General features: G+C 38.9%; 1 protein-coding gene across 1 annotated transcript in view; it reads left to right on the top strand.

The window, feature by feature from the left end:
* Positions 1-21,437, top strand: part of RGS22 (regulator of G protein signaling 22) — a 65,142-nt gene extending 43,705 nt beyond the window's left edge. Inside the window, exons 15-24 of the mRNA XM_030444700.1 lie at positions 1,887-1,979; positions 2,586-2,752; positions 5,816-5,978; positions 6,595-6,753; positions 8,590-8,652; positions 10,680-10,841; positions 13,801-13,980; positions 15,554-15,715; positions 19,201-19,305; positions 21,330-21,437. Of these exons, the coding sequence (XP_030300560.1) occupies positions 1,887-1,979; positions 2,586-2,752; positions 5,816-5,978; positions 6,595-6,753; positions 8,590-8,652; positions 10,680-10,841; positions 13,801-13,980; positions 15,554-15,715; positions 19,201-19,305; positions 21,330-21,437 (1,362 nt within the window). The remainder of the gene's footprint in view (positions 1-1,886; positions 1,980-2,585; positions 2,753-5,815; positions 5,979-6,594; positions 6,754-8,589; positions 8,653-10,679; positions 10,842-13,800; positions 13,981-15,553; positions 15,716-19,200; positions 19,306-21,329) is intronic.
* The last annotated feature ends 5,638 nt before the right edge of the window (positions 21,438-27,075 follow it).

Genomic DNA, 27,075 nt, shown 5'->3' with positions numbered 1-27,075 from the left:
CTTCTGCACACTGTGTGACTGATCGATGCTTTTGTCCATATGAAATTTTTCTTATTTTCTATCAGACTGGTTTTACAGCATTTGTAAATGCATATTTCCCATCTGTATTGTCCATACCAGCTGTAGTGTATCGATTGCCAATCCTCACTAAGTCAAATCATCAGCTCAGCAGAGTATTACTATACAAAACTTTTGTGTAAAAAGGACTCTGCTCTTGAGCACTCTCTGAATATAGTGTTTTCACTGTTTCTAGCAATGGAAGAATTCTTCCAAAATAAGAATTGAAAAAAACCCTCTTCTTTAAGTTAATGTGTGTCAGTTTATACCTCCTTGAGTTACCCTTTCAGTTTAGATGCTTTGCTTTGCTTTACGAATGTTGCAGACTTCTCATTGTCCTAATAACAAAAACATCTTAGAGCACAAAAAAGCAGAACTAAATCCTTTTGAGTTCACAACACATGCATTTGTGAAGAGCTATAATACACAGCCATAAACTGACCTGTTTGAGGAGGCACTAGAGTCTCTCTCTTTGTACTAGGTGCAGTCTGATGCCTAGATCAGGCACTCTCCTTCCCAGCACAAAGTCTGCTTTGGATTTTGTTCAGTCCCTGGCTCTGCTCTTTCCCTTTGTTCTACCTTACAGCAGGATATATTTGCCCCATAATGAAACAAGATATTTTATCAAGAATTAGGTGAGTCCAAAACTGTTTATCTGGGACATGGTCAATATATAACTACATTTTTATCTCTGAATGAAACACGAAAACAGGAGAGCTCCTTTTTATTGTTGACGATCATCCAGCCTCTATCTGCTTTCCGTTCAAACTTTATGAAAAATGTTTTGAATTATTTTCCTATTTACTTTTAAACTACATTTTCTTTGAAAGGAAAGAATACCCAAGAGCACTTTACAACAGTGGAATAGAGTTACACTGAGCCTGAAGGCATTCAGATAGCACAGTGATTAGTGTGGTATTCACATTTTGACAAAGGCGTAATGAATATTAACCTAAGAACTCTCTCTCTTATACATAAAATCTTGTATAATAAGACCACAGGTTATTAATTGTTGTGGTGAGTGTGCTAATTGGTGCAATGCATTGCCTTAATATTGCTAAGTGTCCTAAAACCTGCATTTGAGTGGTTTAATCAGCCAAGAAGGTCACCAACTAGTCCTTACCCAGTTACTGACTGTTTGCACATACCATGGAGAAATTCTCTAGTTATATACATAAAGCTTCTAATGAAGTAAACAAATGCAAATACTTCATGAGTTCTAATCATGCACATTATATTATTTTAAGGCATTACCTGGAATAAAACTAAGTAACAGGATAAGACTGAAAGTCTGAAAGCTTTCATCTCCATTGTTTAGATATTATAGCATCTTTCATCTTAGATTTCCATTTCTGGAAACCTGTGGCACTCTATCTGACATTTTCCCCTGAGCATCATGGTTTTAAGATCTGTTTTTCTGCTTCTCAGTGGCCCATTGACACACTATTAGCTGGTATAGGCAATCAGGTAACTCTGGCACAATGTATATAATGTTATACATACACAATATACACTATATTATGTACACAATATAATTTTACAGGTTTTAAATGACAAAGTTCTTTTCTTGTAGATATAGTTACGTTATTTAGTGGTGTTCTGTAGAACTCTACATGTGACCTGACACAGATCTGAAAAACCTGTTCTACTACAGCTTTTAACTGAACTGTTTCTCACAAGGATGTAACTCCTCCTGTCCTGTAAACAGCAATCTTACTGCTGGCAAACATATTCTTTTCTAACCACTGTCACTGGCAAGGTGCCTGCCCAGTTCTCCATCTTTCTATACTGTGTACTATAGGGATGACATAAGATATTATTTTTATTAGGTGGAGTTGGTGGAAGAAACTCGACAGCTGGATTCCGTGTACTTTAGAAAGCTCCAGGCTTTGTATCAGGAGAGGGGTTCCAAGAAGGATGAGGTAAGACAAGTACCTGCTAACAAAAACATATTCTTTTTTCTATCAGAGAGGGTTAACACTTTGAGTATCAGCAATGAAAGACTAAGTGCCGGTTTGGAGAAGCAACCAATCTGATTTCTACCATTCAGTTTGGGGAAAGACTGACAGCCATGGTGCTAATGACAAGCACAGGTCTTCTGCCAGTTACATCAATGTCAGACCACTGTATGACTGGAGTCAATAAGAAAGTTTCCACTCAAGTCTGTGGAATGTATTTTGGCTCCTTAATAACGAGTAAATACCTTGATTTCAAGTAAACTGCAGGTATATACTGGTTTATTTGATTATGGAAACTAAAGCTGATTAAGAGCTCAATTGACTTTCTCAGCTATCAGAAAACTGTTCTAAAGAGAGAGAAGTTACCTAATCATAGAATCATAGAATCGACTGGGTTGGAAGGGTCCTCAGAGATTATCAAGTCCAACCCTTGATCCACTACCGTTGCAGTTACTAGACCATGGCACTGAGTGCCACGTCCAGTCTCTTTTTAAACATAAGGATTATTAGACTGAGCAAAGGATAGAGATGAAAAAGCAGTTATGCAAGTGAAATAATTCCTTCCTTCAGAGTACTGTTGCTGCCACGGGTCTGCCATCCTTCTCTGATGCTCTCAAAGAAGATCAGCACTTGTGTCAAGTTCCCAAAGAGTTGGCAGGTCCTAATCTACCTGACTTGATTTATGACAAAGAGAAGTTAGAACAGTTCTGGACTTTTCTTAATGAGAATTCTGCTAGGTATGTTTCTTCATTATTATTATTTTACTCGTTTCTAAGTTCATAAGAAATCTTTGCTGGGGACCTTGGACATCTAAATATCTGCAGATTTTTTTTTTTTTTAAATGTGTTTGTATACTTATGAAATACATATGCACATTGTTGAGATAACTGACTTCTATTAATATTTTGGGGGTAAAAATTCTCCTGTCATAAAATCTTTCTATTTCTGTTCCACTTTTTGCTGCTGTTTTGCTTTTAGCTTCTGCTTTCATTAGTGGCAAACCACCGAGTAGAGCCGTTAGCCTAAAATAAGTAAAAAATTATCTTTTTTAGTGCAGATTCAATTTAACACATTAAAAAAAAAATAAAGCTGGATGTTATAAAAACGTACACATTATTCTCACAGTGTGAGAGCAACTGCAGCTTTGTGCTTGCACTGATCTGAACAGAATTAAAAACCAGCTCATGGCACATACAGTTCTTGCAGGGTTTTTGAAAAACTGAGCTCAGAAATGAAGATCTAAACAGAAATTCTAGCAGAAGTAAATGTGAGTTTGCCACATTTTAATTTTTTTTCCCTGAGCCCCACAGTAATCTCTATCCTGATTTAGGAAAAGGCAAATATATTTTCTATGCAACTGCTACCAAGTCCTTAAATTGTGACTTTCTTCCTTTAATTTGGGTTCCTATGAGCTGATATTTGACATATTGCCCATTACTTCTAGTCAAGCACTGCTATCATTGTAGACTGGATATTGGCCAACAGACTGGATACTGGCCAACTTTTTAAAAAGTGTCTGGAGACCTAGCACAGAATTCCTCTGGAAAAGTCTCAATGTCATCACTTCTGCTTATCATCATAGGTACCCTTTGTAGCCAGAGAGAGAAATATACACTTTTGGACACAATTCTTCTAATTCTGAATGTAACATCTAAAACCCATTTGGATGGATCACTCCTAAAGTGTTGTTTTTGGTTTTTTTCTGCTCACTGACTACAAAAACACTGTAGGCAATGAGTTCAGATGTCACTTAGGCTGTGAGTACCTATGGTCAAATGAATTCCAGACCAAACATTTTGATTACTCACCTGATCACTAAAAAATTTGGGACATACACCCTGAAGATATGAATATATATTTTTTTATATCATTCATATGCCTTTGCTACTGCAGTTCTAGTATTTCCTTTCTGCCTCTCAATGAATCATCTTGCACACCCTCTGGGGCTTGCACACACTTTGGAGAGTACTGATTTAGAGTTCCTCTCTAACTGGGGAAATGGTGGGAATTGCCAGAGAAGAGGTCACTGACTAGGATGGGGTCCTTGAAAGGTGGACTGAATCACCTCTGGGACTTCCTGCTTCTTTGCTAATGACAGACAAGTCCCATCTAAAATTATAGAGCCAGCCAGAGAAATGTTTAATTTATGGAGAAATTTTTCTTTTTAAACATTAATAATGAAGAAAACCTTCTGTAAAAGTTTCACAAAACAGTACTTTAGGGCTGGGTCCAGACCCAGTAACTCTGAGGTCCAGCTGGCATGCTGCAGTAAAGATGCTTAATGGCACTATAAACTGAAGGGATTGTAGAACTAATGCAGTCTGGAAAACTTCAGCAAAAACCAGATAATGTGTCATTTGCCTCTTTGTTAAAGTTTATGGTTCTGTTATTGCCCAAATGTAAGTGATCCAAGGTTCAGGAAGGACAGGATGCTGAGTACCTGGGCACCAATTTGGGTAAGATACTAAACAAAGTTCCATTACTTAATATTTAATTAAATGCATAGGATATATTCACACAATTTCAGGACAATTTGTGTTACTTTGGTTTAGTGGGTTAAGACTTAGTCTTGTCAGACCAACAAGCTATGTTCATGCTCCTGATCCCTTGGAAGGAAAAAGTAGGAGAACATGAGGACAAAAACATGAGGGTAAGCCACCAGTGTAAGTGGTTTTACCTAACAAACTTTAAAATTATGTATTTTGCTTTTTAAATAAGATGGACATATTTGACCAGCTGTCATAGGTAGATGCCAAGGAGTAACTGCATAAATTACAGCAAATTGGATCATTTGCTTTTGGGTGAATTATTCATGCTGTGAACGAACTAGGAAATGAAAGAAGTTCCATAAAACTTAGGTCTGTAAGGGTCTCGAAAGACTTTTAAAGGGTGAACATCTGTTCTTCAATCAGTTGGATGCTTTTGAAAGTTTAACTCATAGATAAGTGCTTTGAAAAAGTCACTTATTAACCAAATGGAGAAGTGGAACAGATTTGTCTAAATTTAATGTTTCATATTTTGTACTACAAATGCAGAGAATATCCTCATTAAAATGCTCACAAAATGGAAACTGTAGGTATGTCACTTATTCTGTCCTCTGGTTTAAAGAACAAAACCAATATCTGCTCCATTAAAACAAATAGAACAATCTACAGATAGATTATTTGTCAATTACCACAAATGATAAAACAAGTACTGGAATCAAGAACTTATGAAAAGGCAACCCACAAAAAAGCCCTAGAAAAAAAATTACCATAAATTGGTTTTGTCTGCTTGACTGCAAACTGACTGAAGCTCTAGCACTTTGCATGAAGTAAGAAGGGGGTGATTTCTGGAGCTGACTTTTCCAGCTGTCATCCCTGCTTCTTTCTCAGGCAATATGAGGATGCAGAACAGGGGGTGTCAACTTGTCTCTCAGTGGTTCACAGCCTGCAGTACTGCTTCAAATTCTCATCTGTTTCATTTTTCTTCTCTCTGTGAGCTCTGCACCATGGGTCTGGTTCACAGTCCCTGCTGGATTTAGCAGGGGCACATTGAGGTGATTATTCCTTTTATGATACCCAGAAGGGACCCTAAATGAGATCCCCAAGATGTGTGTTTTATCTGTGTGTTCACCAAGTGACATGGTCTCACCAGATGGTACTAGCAAAGAAAAAAAATTACATAAAATTTCAGTCCAATCTGACCTGGTATTTAGAACTTGAACATTTTGGTGGCTTGTGGTTAAACTAATAACTCCCTAGAATGTTGATGAAATTAACTCAGTATTTAAATAACATTCTGTTTAAATTTGTTTGTAGCATGGATCTCATGTACTGGATAGATACTGAACAGTTCAGAAAGATGCTCCATGAGGACAAATTAAAAATGGAAGATAAATTAAAGGACATTGAAAATAAGTACTTAAACAAAAACTACTTATTTGGGCCCAACAGCCCAGCTACCAGAGAACAACAAGAACAGGTACCAGTTACAAAACCATTAATAAAGAACAATCACTCTGAATATTACTGAGATTAAAATCCATAAGCTGCTTTAGACCAGCTTTTCCCCAAGTTATGTCCTCAAACCTTACCTATATTTTTGGCCAGAAATCTGGTTCTGTGTTGGGTGTGAGGAGCCCCTCGTCCATGTGCAGGTATTTCCTCCCTTATTCTTATAGAACATCTCTCTAAAACACTGATGTGAGGCTGCAGTCAGAGCATGCACAACAGAGCTCAGAAAAAGTGTAAAAATGGCTTTCAGGCAGAGTGACTTGTTCCAGCTTTCTAGTTTGGTATGTCAGTAAAGCCACAGACAGCCAGTCTGAGCTGTGGTACTCTGATATATCTTGATACTTAGGAAATTTACTTGGTCAAGCTGGGGTATTATTTGCTGGAGTCTGTATTCCATTATAGGTAGGGACAAATGTAATCTGTTCCCTTTTATGAAAAGTACATGTGAGCCTTGGGTAAGCATGCATTAAATGCTTTGCTTACAGTTAAGCTCATGCTTTGCTAAATCAAGGATGTAGAGAGATAAAGGACATTTGGTATACACAAAAGTTTATGTCATGTGTTATTGTATTTGGATTACTTAGCTAATGCATTCAGGTGGAGGAGGGGGACAAATCCTTCACGATCAACTTTCAGCAGCAGTTCTGCTAGAAATTCAGCAGTTCGTCCAGAAGAGATTAGAAACACAATGGCTGCCATTGTTCCTGGCAGATGAGCACCCCGGGGAGGAGGGACAAGCAAAGGTAATGTTTTAACAACAGCAACAAATCCGGGCATTGTTTTTTGGTTGGCTCAGAATTTATCATTGGGATAAAATGGTTCAGAGGAAAAGCAGCCCACAACCCACATTCAGTTTACTTTGAAAAGGATGATCTAGCTCTTACAGGTTGAAGCATTTAGCTTGATAACTGTGAAGGTAGTTCCTCTGAAGGCTCAGTCTGGCTGCCAATATTATTGGATCCTAAATCTGAAGGAGCTGGCGTTAGCTCTGCTGTAAACCAAGCTTTGTTGTAGTGCTGCACTCTCCAAATGCCATTCTGCCCTAGCCATACACTTACACACTGAAGAAATGCTGCTTTGCTTAAAAGATTTGCCCAAGGGGACAAAGACACCAGCAAACAAATGGGCTTCCCATGCTATTTTCTCTTTCACTCACAAATGGGCTTCCCATGCTGTTTTCTCTTTCACTCTCTCTTATGCTGTCAATATTCTCCCATCTGTATCTGAAGTGCCTGTAAAAATAACTCCAGGACTTGTGAAATTTTGCTGAGTGGGAAGGTTGATTGCTACAAGCCTTGTTTCCAATTGGTGACTTCAGAGAGTTGCCAGAATAAATGGAATGAGAAGCCTTGCACTGCTGCTGGCTCACTAGGAATACAGGGAAATGGGCAGAGCTAGTAGAGTCCTTCTGTGACTGGGATCTGTGTAGGGAAATATTCCTGCTGCATCCTACAGATGCAAAACACTGGGGTTTTTGCACTTGCACAAAAACTCTGAAATGGCACAGCAGAAGGCAATTTGACAGTTCCACCAAGCAGACACATAGGCAGTCTACATTGATTCATAGAACTTACTTCCAATGATCTTTTTAACATCAAGAAGATTGTCAGAAGTGTTGTCAGAAATGCATCGGAACGGGAATTTTTTTCATTGATTCAGAGCCCTAAGAAATCTCAAAAATGTGGGTTCTGATAAATCAAACTGTAATTTAATAATAATGTCAAAGTAAAATTTCCTAACCCTCTGCACCTTTTTAGCTGAACTCTGGCTTCTTCATAAGCCATGGCAGAAGACAAGAGGTAAGACTAAGCTGCTTCCAGGTCTGGAAGCTCTCTTGCCTCTTCTTGCACCTGCTTGCTGCACAGTGCTGGCAGGGAGAGTAGACCCATGCAGTTTGGAAAATGCTGTATTCAACTCTAATAAATAGTTTACAGGAAATACATACTTCTAATGAGCCTCTAGTATTTTCCTAACTCCATTTATGTCTCACTGGTCTTTTTCTTACTGCAAATTCAGAGGATGAAAAGGTCCTTTGAAGAATGTATTTGAGAAGAAATGAAACCAGATGACATTCTCCACTTGGCTTCATATTTCACAGTGACCAAATACTGTGGGACTACTATGTAGTCCCTATTCAGAAAATCTGCCCTTGATTTGAGGTGTATTTTTCCTACAAAGAAGCTGTAGGATCAAGCCTGTATTTCTGATACAGCTGTCCAAAGGAACTAAAACCATTTCATGAAAAAAACCCAGAACAAAATAAAAAGTTAGAGCCCAAAATGTGTTCCCAACATAAGTGCTTATTCAGAAGGCTATGAGTAGGGTAAACTAGTGCAGTTTTTGCTATTGCCTCTTGTCTTTTCTAACTCTACAGTCCAAATGAGCACATGCTCATTTATAGCTGAACAAGGGATTGTGTTCAGTGTGGGTCTACAAGTTTCAGATGCAAAGACCCAAAAGAAGATCTATCAACTCTTCATTCTTCCTTCTTCATTGTGGTCTCAAATATTAGAAGGCTTAACATGAACAAAGAGGAGATAAAAATGCAGTTTAAAATAAAATGTTTTGTTCAACTCTAGGTAAGGGACATAACTGAAGATCTTCCAGGCCAAAAACAGGAGAAGACAACTAGGATGTGGAAGGCAAGTGAAGTTTACTCTGTCTCTTGTGTCTGCAGTTTCATTGGCTTTTCTGTTTGGACCTTGCACATCCTTCACTGTCTGCCTGCTGACAGTGTGAGGCCCAAAGGTACTGCTGTCAAAAGCAGTCATTGTTGCATTGGCTACAGTTGACTGATTGCTCACATTCCTGGTGAATTTAGCTCCCTCCTGGATGTTCATGGTAAATTTCTCTCCCTACCTGGCTGGAGAGCTCATACTTGAAAAAAGCCCTGTCTCGTGTCCTGGGCTTTGGAGCATTCAACCCTCCTCAAACTGGTATTGTACCTTTAATTCACATTTATCTGTGTTTTGCATGTGGTGGACTTATTGGGACAAGCTGTTCATTCCAGCATCTGGTAGTTTATTTATTATTGTGAGTGGATTACGTGCAGACACAAAAGGGAATGTGAAGTATGCAGTAGAGTGGGCAGGTTTAATCATATCTCACAGTATCTGTTTCATTTAGAATTGTATTTTAATCTTACGGCACTGAGATAATATCAAGTTTAAACATCTTAAACCTTTGTAATAATACATTTCATCAGATGTTTGCCAGTTTTTTCCTCCTGAAGAGCAGTGAACTCGTTATGATTGCCAACATACAAGTTGTGTACATTTATTCAGTTGAACTTTTATTGTCTGTTGAAATCAAACTGGAGACCCGGTCACCAATTATCCATGCAAACCATTAGCACAAAAAAGATCCAAAGTGCATGTGGGTCCTGTTAACTGGCTTCCCTTTGTTTGTCAGGAAGATGGTTATTTTCCATGTTCTGCTTCAAGGCTATAGACCCATAAAATAAGCAGCGTTCATATATTAGTACAGGGGTGGGAGCAATGCTTAGTTCTTCCCTTCATTATATAGCCTAGAAATAATTTTCCCCCAAAGGTGCCTACATGCTGTTCACAGGGTATAGAACATGTTTGGAGAACTGAAGGAGGGCTGAGTAGATGTCACCTTGTTGTCTAAGTTGAGCCAACTTTATTTTAACCAAAGGACCTTTGGACAACCACCACTCACCCTCTTGCAAGGGGAGCCTCTTATCCCTGGCAGGCTCTGTGGCAGGACGTTACCTCTGTTTTCAAGAGAATATTGCAGAAAGACTTTCTGCTCAAATGAAATTAGATTTCCAGGACTGCCTGCAGAAACTGGAAATGTTTGTGTCTCATGTTGACCATTGAACAGCAACCCATCCCTCCAGGACTTCAAAAATTTTAAATTCAGAAAATTTATACTCTGTTAGATGATAGTTTTCATTCATCCATCTGATTACAAAGGAGGGCTGTTTGGCTTGCTCCTCAGTGACAGCACAAGAACTGTTTGTTCAGGAAGGCAGGCCAGCCTGAACTTCATTTCAAACAAACTGTCCCTGCATAAACCATCTTCCTTTCTCCACCCTTTCCTGGCTGCCTACCCCCCTGTGCTTTGCAGCATGTGGGTTTCCAAAAGGTCTTGATGACTTTAAATTCTATTTTATTAATGGTAGCTTTATTCCACAGAGAGCAAACTCTCCAGCTTCTGTTGGTGATCATGGCAACACATTTCAAAGCTCATTTTGTTGGTGAGATCCCTGTCAGAAGCATTTTACAACTTTAAGCTATGCGGTTTGTCTGTTCCTTTTTCTTTGTTGTTTGTTTGCACAAAACCCCAACCATTCTCTAGAAAAGTAGCCTGTTGCCATAATCAATAACAATAGCTGTTTCCATACTTTATAGTATGTAGTCATATGGTCTAAATCATTGTTAGTCATTTCCTCTCCCATCATGTCTTCCAAAACATGTTGCCCAAACCAAACTGGAGGGAAGAAAAAAAAAAAAAAAAGCAAAAAGAAGTAAAGTAAGAAATGAAACCTTGCCACATTCTATTGTATCCATGTCACAAACTCATAAACTACTGAAAGTTAGGGTCATTGCAAAGATAACTATCAGACAGCTTAGGCTAACTAATGTCTTTGCAATTGCTTTTTGAAACAAAGTTTATTTGGTGCATTTATTTCTTCTTTTGACAGCATGTGGACAGTAAGTGGGTTTCTTCATCTAGTGAAATAATAGCTTTCCGCAATGCGCTGTTGAATCCAGTGACAGCAAATCTGTTTCAGTACTTTGTGTCACTGAAAGGAGACTTACTGGAGAACGGAGTGCTCTTCTGGCAAGAGGTGCAGAAATACAAGGTACGCTGGTAAAATGCAGCAAGGGGAATACCATTTGATTTGTAAGCAAATGCATCCATTCCTGCATATTAGGATAATTTTAACAAGAAAATCTTAGGCACTTTCTTGTTAGCAGTAAAACCTTGTTCACTGTTTTAACTTTTTTCTTTGATGAAGAACCTCGCTTCTTAAGAGTAACTATTTTTAATGACTTGACTGTATTGTCCCTGTATTTCTTTATGCTTCTTCAAACTGTTACATTCTTCTGAGTCCCCAGAGGACACTAATAACTAGTTAATACTCAGATTTTGGTATACATCTGTTGAGCACAAGAAAATATGCAAGCAATAAATGTTAATTCTGTCTTTATGTTTACATACTGTTAAATAATGGGATTATTGCTGAATTTGGTAATTTCTCAAAAATCAGAGAAAACTGACATTCAACAAAATGTGCAAATGCAGAGATAGTATCTACTCCAAACACTTATATTCAGACCCTGTTCCCCCTGCACTCCATACCATCACATTTGACTGCAGCTGAGGATGTGGCCAAGGTGAAATGTGACAGGGAAGCTGAGAAGGAATTGCCTCTCTCCCAGATACATCTCTTTATGAAATAACTGCTGTGCAGGGTGAAATGTAATGGGAAAACTGCAGACTGAGCCTTTAAATCACACTGCAGCCTCCTAGTAGCACCCTGGACTGAATACAGGGGCAACAGTGCAAGGATCTTTCACTTTTAATTTATTCCTGTTGCCTCTGGGATACTGCTGATGCAGAAGTGCTACCAGAGAGCAGAGCCTCTCCTGGGCTCCTGAACACGACCTGTGTGCACATGGCAGGCAGGGAGCATGAGGTCAGATAACATGCTCAAAAATCAGGACATAAATATAGCTAATGCTGCAGCAGCACTCAGAGATCCTGCTGCAGGCATGTGTCTTTATTTTCCCTGTTTAATATTGCACATTTGAATTTAGGGTCTGCTTTAGAAGCTGTTTGCTCCTCTGTTTCCAGAGGGTGGCCTCTCCTTCTCAGAGGCTCTAATCCTCAAGCAAGGAATCATGAGCTGAAATGCACTCTGGGGCTGCTGCTGTCTCTCTCTTCGTTAGAGTGACAAGCTGAGACTACAAACTTGACATGAAGGCACATGAAGTTCCATGGCATAAATCCTTATCAAAATATTCAATGTTTTTTTTCAGATTTGTGACCGTTCATTGTTAAATTGTGAAATACACGCAAATTAATGTGGAGTATAGTTTAGAATGTTTTCTTTGTTTATCTGCTTTCTGAAGAAATCCTTCGTTGTTTTATGTCCCAGCGACTTCATTTATGTTAATTTTATTTCTCTTCTTATCAAGAAAAAGTACAATCTGACCATATTTCTACATGCATGTGATTTGTCATGGTTGGCAGTTAATACTCTTTATAGAAGCAAAGAACTGGACCAGTAGGAGTGTTGTGGGTCAGGCTGAACTGGAGGAATATTGCCAAAGACATGGGCAGCACTTTGTTCAGTGCATACTTGTGTTGCCTGAGCCCTGTCATGCCATCAGTTCAGACAGAACTGCCTTGGGGAGTCAGGGACTGCAATGCTCCTCATAATCCATCAGGCTGGAGGCACATCTTGGGACAATCAAAACCCCCAAAATATATATTTATATATATTTACATATATTATATATATATTTATATATGAAGAACTGTAACTCAGTGGATCATTTCCATCTGTTCCTCTGTGTTCATGTCTCATCCTTCTTCATATTATATGGCTTATTTGTCTTCCCTCTTACTACAGCTCAGATATGTTTTTTTTTTTAAGGTAGGTAAGTGAAGGAAGGCATAATTTACTCTCAGGATATATTGAATATATTCTTGTATTGCCTAACTTTCCTTATTATAGCTGTTATTATTTTTTTTTTCTTCACAAAAGTAAGAAGTATTTATAATAAAACCAGCCAGCTTTTTCACAGACCACATTACTGGTTAAAGGCCCTGTTTTTAATTTCTTTGCAAAGTAAATATCCAGCCTTCTAAACTGAAACAAAATGCACATTCTTCATTTAGAGAGCTCTCTTCCTGAAAATTCTCTTGAGTGCTCATTGTGTCTTTCATAGATATATGTGATAATCTCCTGGTGTTATAGAAATTTCTTGATGTTTATAGATAGATGGAAAGTTTGTGTTTCATAGTGTTTGAAGGAAGTCCTTTAAATTATTTTACCTTCCAGTCAAAGTCCAATCATTACATTGCCAGAATGTGAAAACAGTAATAACAGGTTTTACAAGATTAATAGGATCATATTAAAAAAAATAATAGAAAAATCCCAGTGTTTCTTACAGCTCTCACCCTTGTAAGTGCAGGTTTGTTTTGTATTCTGCTGTGCACAGAGTAATTTCAGACACAGGTTTTGGGAAACTATAACATCTTAATGAATGGGGAAAGTAGAAGACTTGGTGAATGGAAGATTGTACTGGCAGCTGAAATTGTCCCCTCTTGTGCCAATGTTCCTGTTATAATATCCTGTACCCTCTAAATAATGCCTCCCTTGGAGTATTTAGAGCATTTATTTGCCTTTAATTTACCATGGATATGCCAGTCATAGCTGGCTCATTGTGGAAATCAGTGCATTTCACACCTCTATGCACGTTTCTCTTTTCAGAAATGCTTCCTATTTTCCAGTAATGTAAACTGAATGCAGGATACAAGCTATCCTGTTCTATCAGAATGTGCAGGCAGAGATTATCCATCACCTAAAAGCAATGATTGCTGTATATCTGCATTTGCAAACCAGAAGTCCCACTTATGTCTTAACTATGTTTTTCACTACACCCATTTCCTCTAGAATTTTATCCTCCATACTGAAGAAATCTATCCTATAACTATTTTTCTATGACTATAAATCTTTGATCATTGGTGCCCTATAAAAGGTCTTGCATCTCTCTCTTCATTGACAGAAAATGCTGTTTTTCATCTTTCAGGACTTGTGCCATTCTCACTGTGATGATGCTACAGTCCAGAAGAAGATCACAGCTATTATCGACTGCTTTATCAATTCTGCCATTCCCCCAGCTTTGCAGATTGACATCCCACCTCAACAAGCAAAGAAGATTCTGGAGCACAGGAAAGAATTAGGACCTTACATTTTTAGAGAAGCACAGGTAAGAAGCTGGGAGAATCTCTGTAACAGATCCTGCTAGAGTCTGTGTACCTGATTCTAAAGACAGTCTCTGGTGCTTATGTGACAATTTGGACTTGATACTCATGCCTGGACATGAAGGAGAACATTATCATCATGCATCTCAGTGAAGACTGCATGGTGGAGATGACAAAGAGTTCAGATATTTACTGCTCTACAGGCTGGGCAATCTCTGACAGCTAGGTCATCTTGCAAGGTGTTATTCAGGTCTGTGTTAGGAATTCTGGCAGTAGCAATTAATTCTGCCTCTGTTTTTAATTTCTTGCTCATTACCATTTGATTAATGTCAGAGAAGTAATTTGTAGTAAGAAAGTTTGGAGGTTTCAAAGTTTGTGGAAAAAAAATGCAGATGAGACTAAAGTACAAAGACAGCTTAACTTATTGAATGCCTTTCCCTTCTTTATTACAGAAAGTCTGTATTAAATGGCTGTAGATAATTTTCTCTCTGATCTATCTACTAACCAGACTGAGCAGCAATTTGTGAACCCTTACTACAGACTTAATTTCTTATTCCTCATTACTGTTTTCTCTGACTTATCTTCTAAACCCAAGAAAGGTAGTTCCTCTTCTTTTCCTATGGAATTGCTACCAAAACATTTAAACATCAACTGTAAGTCCATAAAGTGCTTGAACCACAAAAGACGGATGGTTTCTCAGAGAAGAGGTTTCATATCAGCCCTAAGAGAAATAAGAAGTCTCATTTCAGCTGGTGTAAAACCCAGCAAACTCCAGAAATGTGGCACAAACCCAGGGGAAGAACATGGCCAAAAAGCTGTGACTGGAACATGACAGTAACCCACATGTCACTTTCAAGTCTGTTGAGCCAGAAGCAGTGAGGTGCTGAGCATACTCAGCTTCTTTGAAGCCAGGTTTATCAATTAGAATTAAACATAGAAATAAATTGAAAAATGTAAGCCTTAGTACGTGCAGCAACAGAATTCACTGAGCCCCTCTGTTTGCTTTTCTAAAATTGTTTTTCTTATTCTAGTTCAAAAAAAGACCCTGTGAGAGATTATATCATTTAAAAATTATCCAAGATTTGCTCATAGATCTGTAATGTGGTTTAAGAGCCTTTCCAGAGGCAAAAAAGTATTTCCTTTCTCTTAAGGAGGGAAAAAACCCCTCTCAATAATGAACTGAATATTTGAAATACTTGAGCAGTACAATGGTGCAAAAGCAATTCTACTGTTGTATATTTTATCAGGAATACTTGTAAAAAATGATGGATGTTTTCATTAATGCAAACAATTGTTTAGGGAAATATAAAAAAAGAAAGTGCCTTTTAACTGTGTTTTAGGAAGATTTCTCACCAGTAATAAACACACTGATGAAAAGCATGTGCTGAGAAAAGCTGGGCTGAAATGTCAGGACACAGTACGTGGGAGGAACAAGGCTGTGTATTCAAAAAGAAATAGTTATTTCATTCTCATGGTAAACTACATTTTATTTCACAGTAAATTCTGTGGTTTGTTTTTGGTTTGTTTTTTTTTTTTTGTTAATATGGTCAAGACTGACTTTCTTTTCTTTCTGTGCAGATGACTATTTTTGCTCTTCTTTTTAAATTTTGGCCAAAATTTTGTAAGTTTCAAAGTGATTTGGCTAGTGGAAAAATTCTACTACCCCTGGAGAGAAAAAAGGGGAAAACTATGCAAAAGAAGCGAGGCAAAAGAGGAGAGGTAAGGCTCACAAAGTTTCAGGTGACAGCTGATGAACTGCATAGAAAGTCCTTCATGAGCAAACATACATAAATTCAAATATCCCTTTTTCAGCCTTGTCCAAAGCTACTGAAATATTTTCGTTAGAATTCAAGCTTTACATGCGACCCGGTCTGAGGGTGATTAGTTCCCAATCCTGCCAATGCATATACATATGTTTAACTGGAAGCAGATGAGTCAGTGGAATATTCCTTTCATGAAGCAGAGGGGAAAATGTATTTTAGTCATTTCTTGTGCCAAAAGAAGAGTGAGAAAGAGGGCTGAATTAGAGGAAAAAAATTATGTATGGTCCATGTGTACAATGTGTAACTGCAGACCTGTTTGCACTTTCAGTATGTGCTGTCCTGCTTCAGAATTTACAGTCCTGGGTCACCATTGCAAACCAAACCAAACAAAGCAAAACAAAAACAGATTTTCATATCTATTTTCTCAGAAGGAGTATTTGAAAAGTCTGCACATTATTTAAAAAAATATTTATGGGCTAATTGCTTTGTATAGTCTTTGTCTTTTCTTGGATATCTCTCAGCCTTGACAGTGAAATTGTCAGACTGTTCACAATGAGTTTCCAGACAGTTTCAGTGCATTAACAGAACTGTGACCCCTACAGCGGAATGCTTGCTTGTAAAATTGTTTTTCTTGGAATTTTATTATTAAAATATAATGGATTTTTTTTCTATTGATTATAGGCTTTGCAAATGTTTATTTTTTATGAAATGTAATTGTTTAGCCAGCTTTGAGGAGATATAATTCCTTTCAGGGCAAAGAAATAATAGGACTTGCAAACTATCAGAAGTAGCATTAACAGACCTTCACATATTTTAAATACCAAGTGCACATGTGTTGAGATGTTGCCTATGATGAGAACCACATGAATACCTGGACAGATAAAGACATAGAGGCTGGTAAGAACACGGACACATTGTTATCATCTTTTAGACACGTGAAAACCCAGGACCAGTGAAGCGTTATTTAAGGCCACACACCAATGTCAAGTGAAGTCTAAAATCCAAGAACTCATGTTCCTTTCTCCAGAGCACGTTGCCTCCATACAGATATATCTGGCAAGGCCATTGGCAATACTTGCTGTGCAAGAATGCAATATTTCAAAGTAATGCACTTTTGCGTTTTCACAGACTTATTTTTTCCATCTGTTTGTTGCCTGTCTATAAGATTTCTGATTAAGATCAAGGAAGTAAAGAGCAAATCTTGGCCAGGAGGGCAAAAGCCTGGCTTTTATGGGGAACAAATGGGAAAGGTGAATTACCCTTCTAAGCTGGGAAACAGGGCAAGAAATTTTAGAAAGTGACAGAGACTGTAGTTCAGTAAACAGTTTGCAGACTATTCTCAAAAAAAAAAAATTGTCAGTAAATCAGTTACCTTTTAAAATCTCTTGAAGGAACAGGTGGAACAGCTAAGTCTTTGCAACTCTTCTCCCCCTCTATTATTGTTTAAAGAATTTGCCATTCCCTGTTCTCTTGCCTGAGATTTCTGTCCCCTCAGTGACTACGTAACTATTCAAATGATTCAGTATCCCTGAAGGATACTGATAAGGTTCATCCAACATAAGCAATAGCACATTCCCTTGGCAGCTTGTAGAAGGTGATGATTTCTTGGCATTTAAAATAATGTCTATGCTCCTCTGCCCCACCAGGCTCATGTTGACAGAGAGGAAAGCTCTGTCGAGAGTTAGAAACAATTTTTTCTTGTAAATATTTTATTCTCCCCCATTATGCCTTTTTGGGTTAATTTCAAATACAACAATCATAGTACTGGTGGAGCAGATTTCATCTCTTCTTTTGCATAAATTTGTCCGTGGAATGCCCAGTCTACCTGGGCTCTTCTTGCTTTCTAGACTGACTGGGTAAGAGTTGGACTTCTGTGTACTGTAATGGAAAAAATGGACAGACAGTGAGGTTTTCATAGAATCATGAAATGGTTTGGGTTGGAAAGGACATTAAAGATCATCTAGTTCTAAACCTCCTGCATGGGCAGGGACACCTCCCACCAGACCAGGTTGCTCAAAGCCCCATCCAGCTTGGCCTTGAACACTTCCAGGGAAGGGGCATCCACAACCTCCTTAGGCATCAACCTGTTCCAGTGTCTCACCACTCTCACAATGAAGAATTTCTTCCTACTGTCTAACCTAAGTCTAGCCTCTTCCATATTAAAACCATTTTTGTTTTCAAGTGTACAAAACAGTTTTAACTTGCACTGCATATCTGTATTTACTCTTTTCATAACCTTAGGGGGAAAAGGAAAAACTGTAAGTGTTAATTTTTCTTGTTGATGTTTCTGCTATCTCTTTTTAAGCTTTTTATCAGTAAGTTTATTTGTTAGAAAGGGGTATAATGTCATGGAACAAGCCATTGCCATAACATTACTAATTTTTAAATAAGAAGACAGTTTTAAAGACATCATTTAATTCACCATTCTAATTGAGAAAGCTAGCAAACATAAACTGAGTTATATTAGCATACACACTATTTCTGTATTTACTTTAAAATCCCTGTTCCATCAAGTGTGCCAGAGAAGTTTGTAAGGCTGTGCTGAAAAGAAGATAAATACCACACTGCCTGGGCAGTTCTATACCAAAGAGACACCTTTGGTATCCATAGGACAGTGGGGGTGATCAGGAAGAATGCACTGTGGGAGAAAAAAATAGGATATTCTAGTCATTTTAGTATCTTTCAGGGGTTTTCTGAGTTACTCTGGGAAACCATTTGGGTTGAATTCTCTCTCTCTCTCTTTTTTTTTTTTTTTTTAATAAATTTCTTATTTGCAACATGGGACGTTATACTACTTGGTTAATGGGGATCTTGTGGGTTTAGTGACATAAGGTTAAATATGTATATTGATTAATGTTCATAAAGAGTTTGGGGATAATCAGACAGACTGTGCAAGAGTGTAGCCTTAGTAAACCACTAAAACAACATGAAAATGACAGTTAACCACTAGAGCAGTTTATGAGGCATTATGATACCTTGTTGGTCATTGTAAATGTTTTAAATGAGATTGCCTGTTTTCTTAATACTTACACTGTCTTCATTCACAGCTACTGGACCAAACTGGAATTAATAATGAGAAATCCTATGTTCTATGTTTATACCTGAGGCCAAATTAGAGGATCACAGTGGCTTCTCTGCTCTTAAACTATGTTCTGCTGCAGATCTGCCCCCTCCCTTCATGTCATTTTGGGGAGGGTATTGAATCTGAAAGGAAAAGAGTTGGCAGGAGTGTAGAGGTCAGGAAACTTTAATTAGCACAAAGAAATGCTTCAAAAAGCAGTATCTTATGCTACTTTTTATTATTTCCAACATGATGAATTATGAAACTGAACATTACAAAACATGTACTGCATATGACAGTGTTTCATTTGCAATGACAATTTTAGCCTTCTCAGACTTTGGGTTTTAATTCAGCTCAGTAACTATTGTTTACATCTAACCATGAGTTCTTATTCTTGGCAGGTTAAAGAAGTGAGAACAAAAAGTATTCCACCAAGTGGTGCTTTGGGAGGTGAGACTGGTCTGGAGACAGGAACAGCACCATTTTCAGATGAATATGGGTGGAAGGTAAATAATAAACATGTTGCTATGAGTATAGTCATTCAAGAGAGGCAAAATGAACTTGGTATAATGGGAACATGGAGTTTGGTTTTGAATAATACAATCACATGGTTCTTCAATAAATACTCATTCTTCTACAATTAACTTTTCTATTTTTAAGAGTACTTACATGTAATGACTTTTAAACTTATTTATTTATTTTAAGATTTATCTGCTGAGTAGTATTAATATCTAAAACATGTTAAGCCCTTCAGTTTTTAAAAGAATTTTTATTTAAAGATAATCTCTAGGAAAGGAAGTTCAAATCTTGAACAAGAAAATTTTAATTACTTGGAAAACTCATATCTTGATCGAAATTGGCTTGGGCCTAAGTCCTGTTGTGCTCTCATGTCAGAAATAAAAGTTGAACTCACTTAGGAAATATAGGAATTTGAATAGAAAATCCAGCAGAAAAATAGTTTCCTATTACTTCTGTGTTAAATCTGTAGTGAAAAAGTAGAAGTCAATTTATTGGGAAAGCAGGAAGAACAGACATCCCAGCTCAGGCATATCAAGGCATCATTCATGGCTGAATTGCCATTGCCATAATGTACCAGGAAACCTCAGCAACCACATCATCACAGCTGTGTTAGGCACTGCAGGAGTAAATCACACACTCCAGCCACTGCTTCCATTCCATAGACCTCCTCCTGTGGCATTACACTAGTGATGAGCAAAATACAGAAACAGGCAGTCTGAAATACCCTTGAAATCATAGAATCATAGAATTGGCTGGGTTGGAAGGGACCTCAGAGATCATCGAGTCCAACCCTTGAACCACCGTTGCGGTTGCTAGACCATGGCACTGAGTGCCACATCCAGTCTCTTTTTAAATATCTCCAGGGACGGAGAATCCACTACTTCCCTGGGCAGCCCATTCCAATGCCTGATCACCCTCTCCATAAAGAAATTTTTTCTAATATCCAACCTAAACTTCCCCTGGCACAACTTAAGACCATGCCCTCCTGTCTTGTTGAAAGTCATCTGGCAAAAGAGACCAACGTCCACCCTGTTACACCCTCCTTTCAGGGAGTTGTAGAGAGCGATGAGGTCTCCCCTGAGCCACCTCTTCTTCAGGCTGAACAGCCCCAGCTCCCTCAGCCAAATATGAAGCCAGAAGTCAAACTGTTTAAGATATCACCCTGATCCCATAAATTGACCTTCTAACCTTTGCTCATACCTATTTAAAAAAAAACAAACCCAAGTCAGTTGGGTGAGCCAGTATATCAATATCATACACTTCAGTCCTCAAGAAGCAGGTAACTGCAGAAAGAGCAGTAATATTCTACAGAGCAGTTTCTTCTGCAAGCCCCTTTCTGCTATAGGAAGATGCCCAAAGTTCTTAGGGAGTCATGAAACGACAAATTGGCCGCAAAGTTCTCAGGCTGTAATGAAAAAAACCCCACCAAATAAAAGTACAGATCCCATACTGATTTGGAAGAGTGACTAAATTTTACATGGAACTGTGGCTGTTACAACATAGAAAGCAACATTTGTTCCCTAGAAAAAGAAAGAATGTGAAATCTCCAGTTGATCTGTCTCAAGTGGTAGCAGCATTCTGCTGAAGTGAAGAGGCAGAAAGAACTCTTATGCTAAGGACTAGCTGGAAAGATGTGGCAGAGAGATAAAATCAAGTCCTCAATAGCACAAAGGCTGATATTTTGGTAGGGGAAAGGTCTGCTCTGTTTAGATTTTAAAAATGAAAGGAGCAATGATAGGACTGAGACAGGGGATGGAGAATAAATGAATGTAAGCATCAGATCTGTCAAACTTGCATAAATTGCATTTCATGGTGTTTTGAGATTCATTTATTTGCAGCAATCCCCTGATTCCAGTATTTTCATGACAAAACTTCTCTTCTTAGCAATTGTGATTATTCCATAATAGGGGTATAATATAAACGAGCTTTATTTTTTGTCTCACTGTTGAAATGGACCAGGAACTACCAGTGACATGGTCTGGAGGATGATGGTTTTTAATGATTCTTGCAGGCTTCCTGGTCCTATTCCAAGTATATAGAAGCTTTGGAGCAGGAGAGAATACTGCTTAAAAAGCAAGAAGATCTGGAGAAAAGTTCATCATTCCTTGCAGGTTGTTAACCAAACTCTCCAGTTTAAGAGAACAAACTTATCTTAGGTGAAATTCTCTCCGTATAAGGTCTTTGTTCTCCTTTTCAGTTGCATATATGAACCTCTGCCTTTTTTATGCTGTGTGCTTAGCAGTTGCTCTCCACAGCATACTCATGATTGATAAGATTTCTAAGAGAGGGAAAGTGAAAGCTACAGGAGTATCAGTGTTGCCTTTACTGGACAGGTCCTATTGCAAGAAGGGATTTGGACATTTCTTCATTCTGCAGTGGCACAGCAATCCTATTTGTTCAGTGCATATTTCACTCCCCGGCTTCTTGTAATTCATCAACTTACATACAACCAGAGAAATGAAATTTTTTTCTTACCAGTTTGCCAGTATGCTTCTGGGGGGATGTAAGAAGCTTTGCTTCATTTTTTGTTTTAGCCATGAATATCCTCTTGGGTCTTTCTCAGAGAGATTACGATATTTTGTTCATTAGATAGCTCCATTTAGCTGTAGGGTTAGCAATAATGCTATGTAATATTTAACCCTTTCATTATCTCATAATTTAAATTTTCTTTCCCTATGCAGGTGCCTCATCTGCTTCCCTTCCAAAGCAGGGAAGCTCCAAAAAAATCCCCCGTTTCTCCAAAGAGTAGTGTGATTTTTGAGAAACACTCAAATCTTCCCAAGAAATAGAAAGTGAGTACCAGATTGCCAACAAGTGTGCTTTGAAATTTGGATGCTTAAAAGCTAGATTTCCTGCTGTCTGTGCTGATGCTCATTAGTAGCAAGTTATCCCACTCCAAATCATGTTTAATAGAAGCTGTACGCTCTCAACATGAAGACAAGATTATTTTTTTCTCCAGCCATGGTTAGTGGACCTAATTCTGACCAGATGGAAGTTTGTTGCAAAATGGTAGTCTCTGAAATGTGGTCATCTAAGCTTTCCAGTTAAAATATTTTAAATAGGAGCACGAGATGACTGGAAGAAATTCAGACCCCATGGTGTTACTGGCAAGGGCCTGACACAGAACTAGCAATAGATCATCTCTGCTGAAGCCAATTAAACATTAGAATGGGAGAAAGAAGTGGGACAGCAAAGAGATCTACTAAAGACAGAAAAGCAGATTTTGCTTCAAAGCTTGAATTCCTAGATGGAAGAATCCCCTGGAGGTTTTAGTGTGTTTTTCTAAGCCTATACTGAAATTAGATGGGCTTAAAAAATTAATAGAACTTGGAGTATTTCTCCCCTTCCTTCTCTGCTCCTCCTTCCTTTTCTAATTTTGTGCATCAGCCCTGTTATTTTAGACAAGTTGGTGTCCTGCCCTCCCTAGTTCTCCTAAACTTCCCAGTGCCTTGTCCTGTGGCAGAATTTTCTGTATGTGACTTAAGAGAAAACTGCACCATTCTTTGGTCTCCCCTCATGTTCTCTTTCTGCCCTCTTATCACCCTCTGTAGTTGCAGTTACAACCCAGTCACTGTGTACCTTACTTAACTCTATTTCATACCTTTATGCCTGTTTGTACTACAGCTCTGCTGCACACACAGCTTTGTCACTGTGGGAATCCTTGTGTAGGAACTTTGGTTCTGCTCAGTAGCTGAGAGCCCTCCAGCTGGGCCCAGTGCTCAAAGAGGGATTGCAAGGTAGCTGCAGCCCCTGGACCACAGTTCCTCAAAACCTGAGAGCTACATTCCCACCAGACATCAGGCTGTGCAGGGCAATGCAGTGACAGTAGAGGTGTTCTCCAGCAGTTTGAAAGGCCTCTCTCACTACCTTCAGTTGCAGACCACTCGCCAGCACAACTGGAAATTTTCCTGCCCTGCCCAGTTCCTCCCCATAGCTCAAGTGTTCCCCTGCTCTTTAGTGGTTTCCTCTTCTTCCATCTTCTTCCCTTTGGTGGTTCCCCTCCACCACACTCTCTGTGGTGATCTATCACGCTGCTATGAGGATGACATATCTACCAAAGACCATCCCTGCTCTTGATGGGACAGCTTCTCTCCACTTCGCTACAGAAGAAGTCACACCTTGAATACTGGGTATAAATTGTAAGGTACTGGCAGTGGGGGTGCTGTAGGGGTGGTGTCTGTAAGGAGAGGCTGAGGCTGCCCTGTATCAGACATTGCCAGTTCCATCCAGCTCCAACAGACCCAGACCCAGACCCAGACAAGCCCATCAGCCAAGCTGGTGGCATCTTGGAGAAATATATCTAAGAAAGTTCAAAGAAAATCAGAGAAAGGAGGAGGGAATGAGCAAAAATAACATAGGAAACACCAAGGCCAGAGGAGGAAGAGAAGTTGGAGGAGGTTGGGGAGAAGGAGGTGCTTCATCATGGAGCAGATGTTCCCTACAGCCTATGGACCCGTACTGCAGCAGAGGAAGAGAATGAGATGGAAGAAAGGACTCTCCATTGCCTCAGTGAAGGGACAGAGTGTAACCTGTGGTGATAACAAGATGGGGAGGAGAGGTGCCTGGAGTGACCTGGAACCTGGTAACAATGGAGGAAAAAATGTCTTCTTTAAGTGTGTAAATGTTCATTTCTTCTTTTTGTTTCCCACCACCCAAAATCAAGGGATTTATTCTAATTGCCAATACGTTAATTTCCCCAATTCAAGCCTGTTTTGCTTGTGACAGTAAGGTAAGCAATATCCCTGTCTTTATCTTGAACTACAAGCTTTCTCTTTCTTTTTGTCCCCTCTTTTCTCCCCTTGTCCTGATGAGGTGGGGTGTGTGGAGTGAGTGACCAGCTGGGCAGGAAAGTCTGCTAGTGAGGCCTAACCCCACCATACCTTGTTTCTCTCTTTTTGATGCATTTATTGAAGAACTGTTCTGACTTTTGCAGGCAGATTAAAATCTCTCTGAGGCATTTAATGGAGGTAGGAAGGACACACAAAAATAATGTGCATGCAAGGTTTGTCCTTGTGTTTCCAGAGCAAAGACAAAATTCCTTGGAATATTATTAAGAACCATATAACGTTAGTGAAGACTAGAAAACAAACATCTTCCAATGTGTGCCATCATCGTGTGATTGTGATACTGATTCTTGTGTTACTTATTTGTTTATTAATACACCTTGAGCCTCAAATCAAAGTAACCTTCCACTGAAGTACGCATGGTAAAAACAAATAGGTAGTCTTGGTCCTATGTGTCTTATAATCAATCCCAGTTCTTCACTACTTGATGTGATGAATAAGTAAAACACTGCATTGAACTGACAGCCCTGAAGCAGTGTCTCTTGGCACACCATAGTCTCAGTACTAGAAATCACACAACTTCTGTTTATCAAAGGTACCTCATGAGGTGCCTGAGATATCATTAAATCAAACTCTCTTGTGGTAAGCTCCCAGCTCATTCTCAGTCTTGATCCAAAGTATACTTTCTGCCTCATTTTTGAATTTTGATCCACAAGAAAGGCTTAAAATACATCAGGACACATATGTGATTGAGAACTTAAGTAAAGCATCTTTCCTTCTGTGGCATTACTCACCTGAAGGGTGCAGGAGCTCATAGCTCTTGTGTAGCTCTCCTGAATTTCTTGCTGCTTTTTATGATTTTAAGAGTTTTAAAGAGAAATGAGGTTGGGACTAGGGCCAAAGGATTAACTGGGGAGTTAAGAGGGGCAGGGGAATAATTAACTGCTAGGCAGGGGACGGGATGATGATAGACCTCTCCCTATTTTTCAGACCACTTTAAACACCAATCTCTGGCCACAAAGTTGTTGGCTCCCTTCTTTCCTTACATGTGTGTAACGCATGTAAGAGAAAGGCAGATCAGAAAGCTCCAGCATGCTGAGTTCCTGAGGACTACCCCTGAATTCTGATTGTCTTCTGCTATTCCTCCCAACCTCTTGGACAAGGAGAACAAGTCGTGCAGCCCTGTCTCAGTTGTCAGAATTAAAGGTTCTTCACTTGGAGCTCCGAGATCATACTGCTAAGGACCATTCCCAAGTGCTTTCCTTCTCAGTGTGGCATGGCAGCTAAGGATAACTTTTTTCACTCAACACAATGACCAAGAATTCTGTAGGTTTCCACCAGGAGTTGCTTCAAACAGGCTGGCAGGGAAGAAAGACACTTTTTTTTATGGATCTAGCTGCCCTGCTCAGATAACTTCCCAGAAGGAGCAACGGAGTTCAGTTCCTACTTTCCCCACAGTTCAGAGACAGAGTTTTCTTCATGCATGTATCCTTCTGTCTTTGGGTTGTTTGTTCTTATGACTTTACCTGAGCAAGATGTTTTGGGTGGAAGCCACAAGGGAGTTAAACATAAAATTCTTGTTCCTCTTTTTCATGTTTTCCCAAATGTTCCCATGTTTTTACAGATGCAGTAAACTTCAATGCTCAGTAACATCTGAGGAGGGTGGAATGTAGCATCTTGTAGCGAGCAGAGCACATGTGGTACTGTGTGGCCTACCACTCATTAATGTGAAAGGCAAAGAATCACGAAATGTCATAAATGGAGCATTACATGTCAGTCTAAAAAACACGTGAAAGGCCACCTTCTGCTGCTGTGGTCAGTGCAGTGCACGCAACCAAATGCTGGAGTGCACCAGTCAGTTCCTGCTGTTGTATTCTTGCCTTCATGGCACTCTGAGACAGTTAAATAACACGTAGACAACGCTTATCTTATGCTGGTAGCTTTGACTTGGATCTACTTGGATTACTTCTAAAACAAAAAATATTATCCAGATATTTGTCACAGATGATAAAACTCCTTGTGAATATGTTCCAGCCTTGCCAAATTTTTAACAAAACTTTACCAGCCGCTACACAAAAACTACTGTCCAAGTTACTATGATTAATACCATACAAGTCTATCAAACTTTAAAAAAAAACAAAAGTATTTCGTGTACTTCAATGATTGAGTAGAATTCTTCAAACTGCCTCTATCCACTCAAAGTTCTGCAAATCAATGATAATACTCAATCCAGTCTGCAGTTTTGCCTCCATGTTAATGGAACATATATGTATGTATACACGACTGCAAGCACAATCATTTACACACTATGTCTTAGTATGGAACTGAGGAAGATCACATGTATTAGTAATGCTAGCAATGCATGTCATCACCATGCTCATTTTATGTGTTAATTTTAAAGAATTATTGAGCAATTGGACAGGGAATATATTAAGAGACAGGAACCCTTTCACTTCTGGGTTACTGAATCTCAGCTGCTGCAGTGTCAGATACCCCATATCAGCTGTTTGGTTACACACCTGAAATGGAGTGGTGGGGTTAGCCTCATCCTGAGGGACCACGTAACTACTATTGCCAGTTCCAGCAGAGACCCTCCAAGCTGAATGGATATAGAGACTAAAAGAATGTTACTGTTTTAAGTGATGATCCTGCATCACTACAGAAAGCTTGCACTGCTGTTGCCCTTCTTCCCTTGTTCTTGAGGTTTGTTCTCTCTCAAGTTAGTGACATATGAGAGCATAGCAGTTAAAAAGGACTAGAAAAGTTTTATCGAGAACCCTGTAACTTCTCTCTTTGGATAACTAAAATGTTATTCCTTGCTTGACTATATATACATTGGGACTTTCAGAAATCTGCAGCAGAACAGTTGTCCGTGGAGTTTGCTGCTACAGACAACAAAACCAATTCTCTTTTCAGAAACCTGAAAACCTAAAACCTCTTCTGTAGAGATTTATGTAGAGATTCTGTGGAGAT

The sequence above is a fragment of the Calypte anna genome, chromosome 2 (genome assembly GCF_003957555.1).
Source record: "Calypte anna isolate BGI_N300 chromosome 2, bCalAnn1_v1.p, whole genome shotgun sequence".
NCBI classification, from domain to species: Eukaryota; Metazoa; Chordata; class Aves; order Apodiformes; family Trochilidae; genus Calypte; species Calypte anna.
The sequence above is the reverse complement of the archived record's forward strand: the minus strand, read 5'-3'. Positions and strand labels throughout refer to the sequence as shown.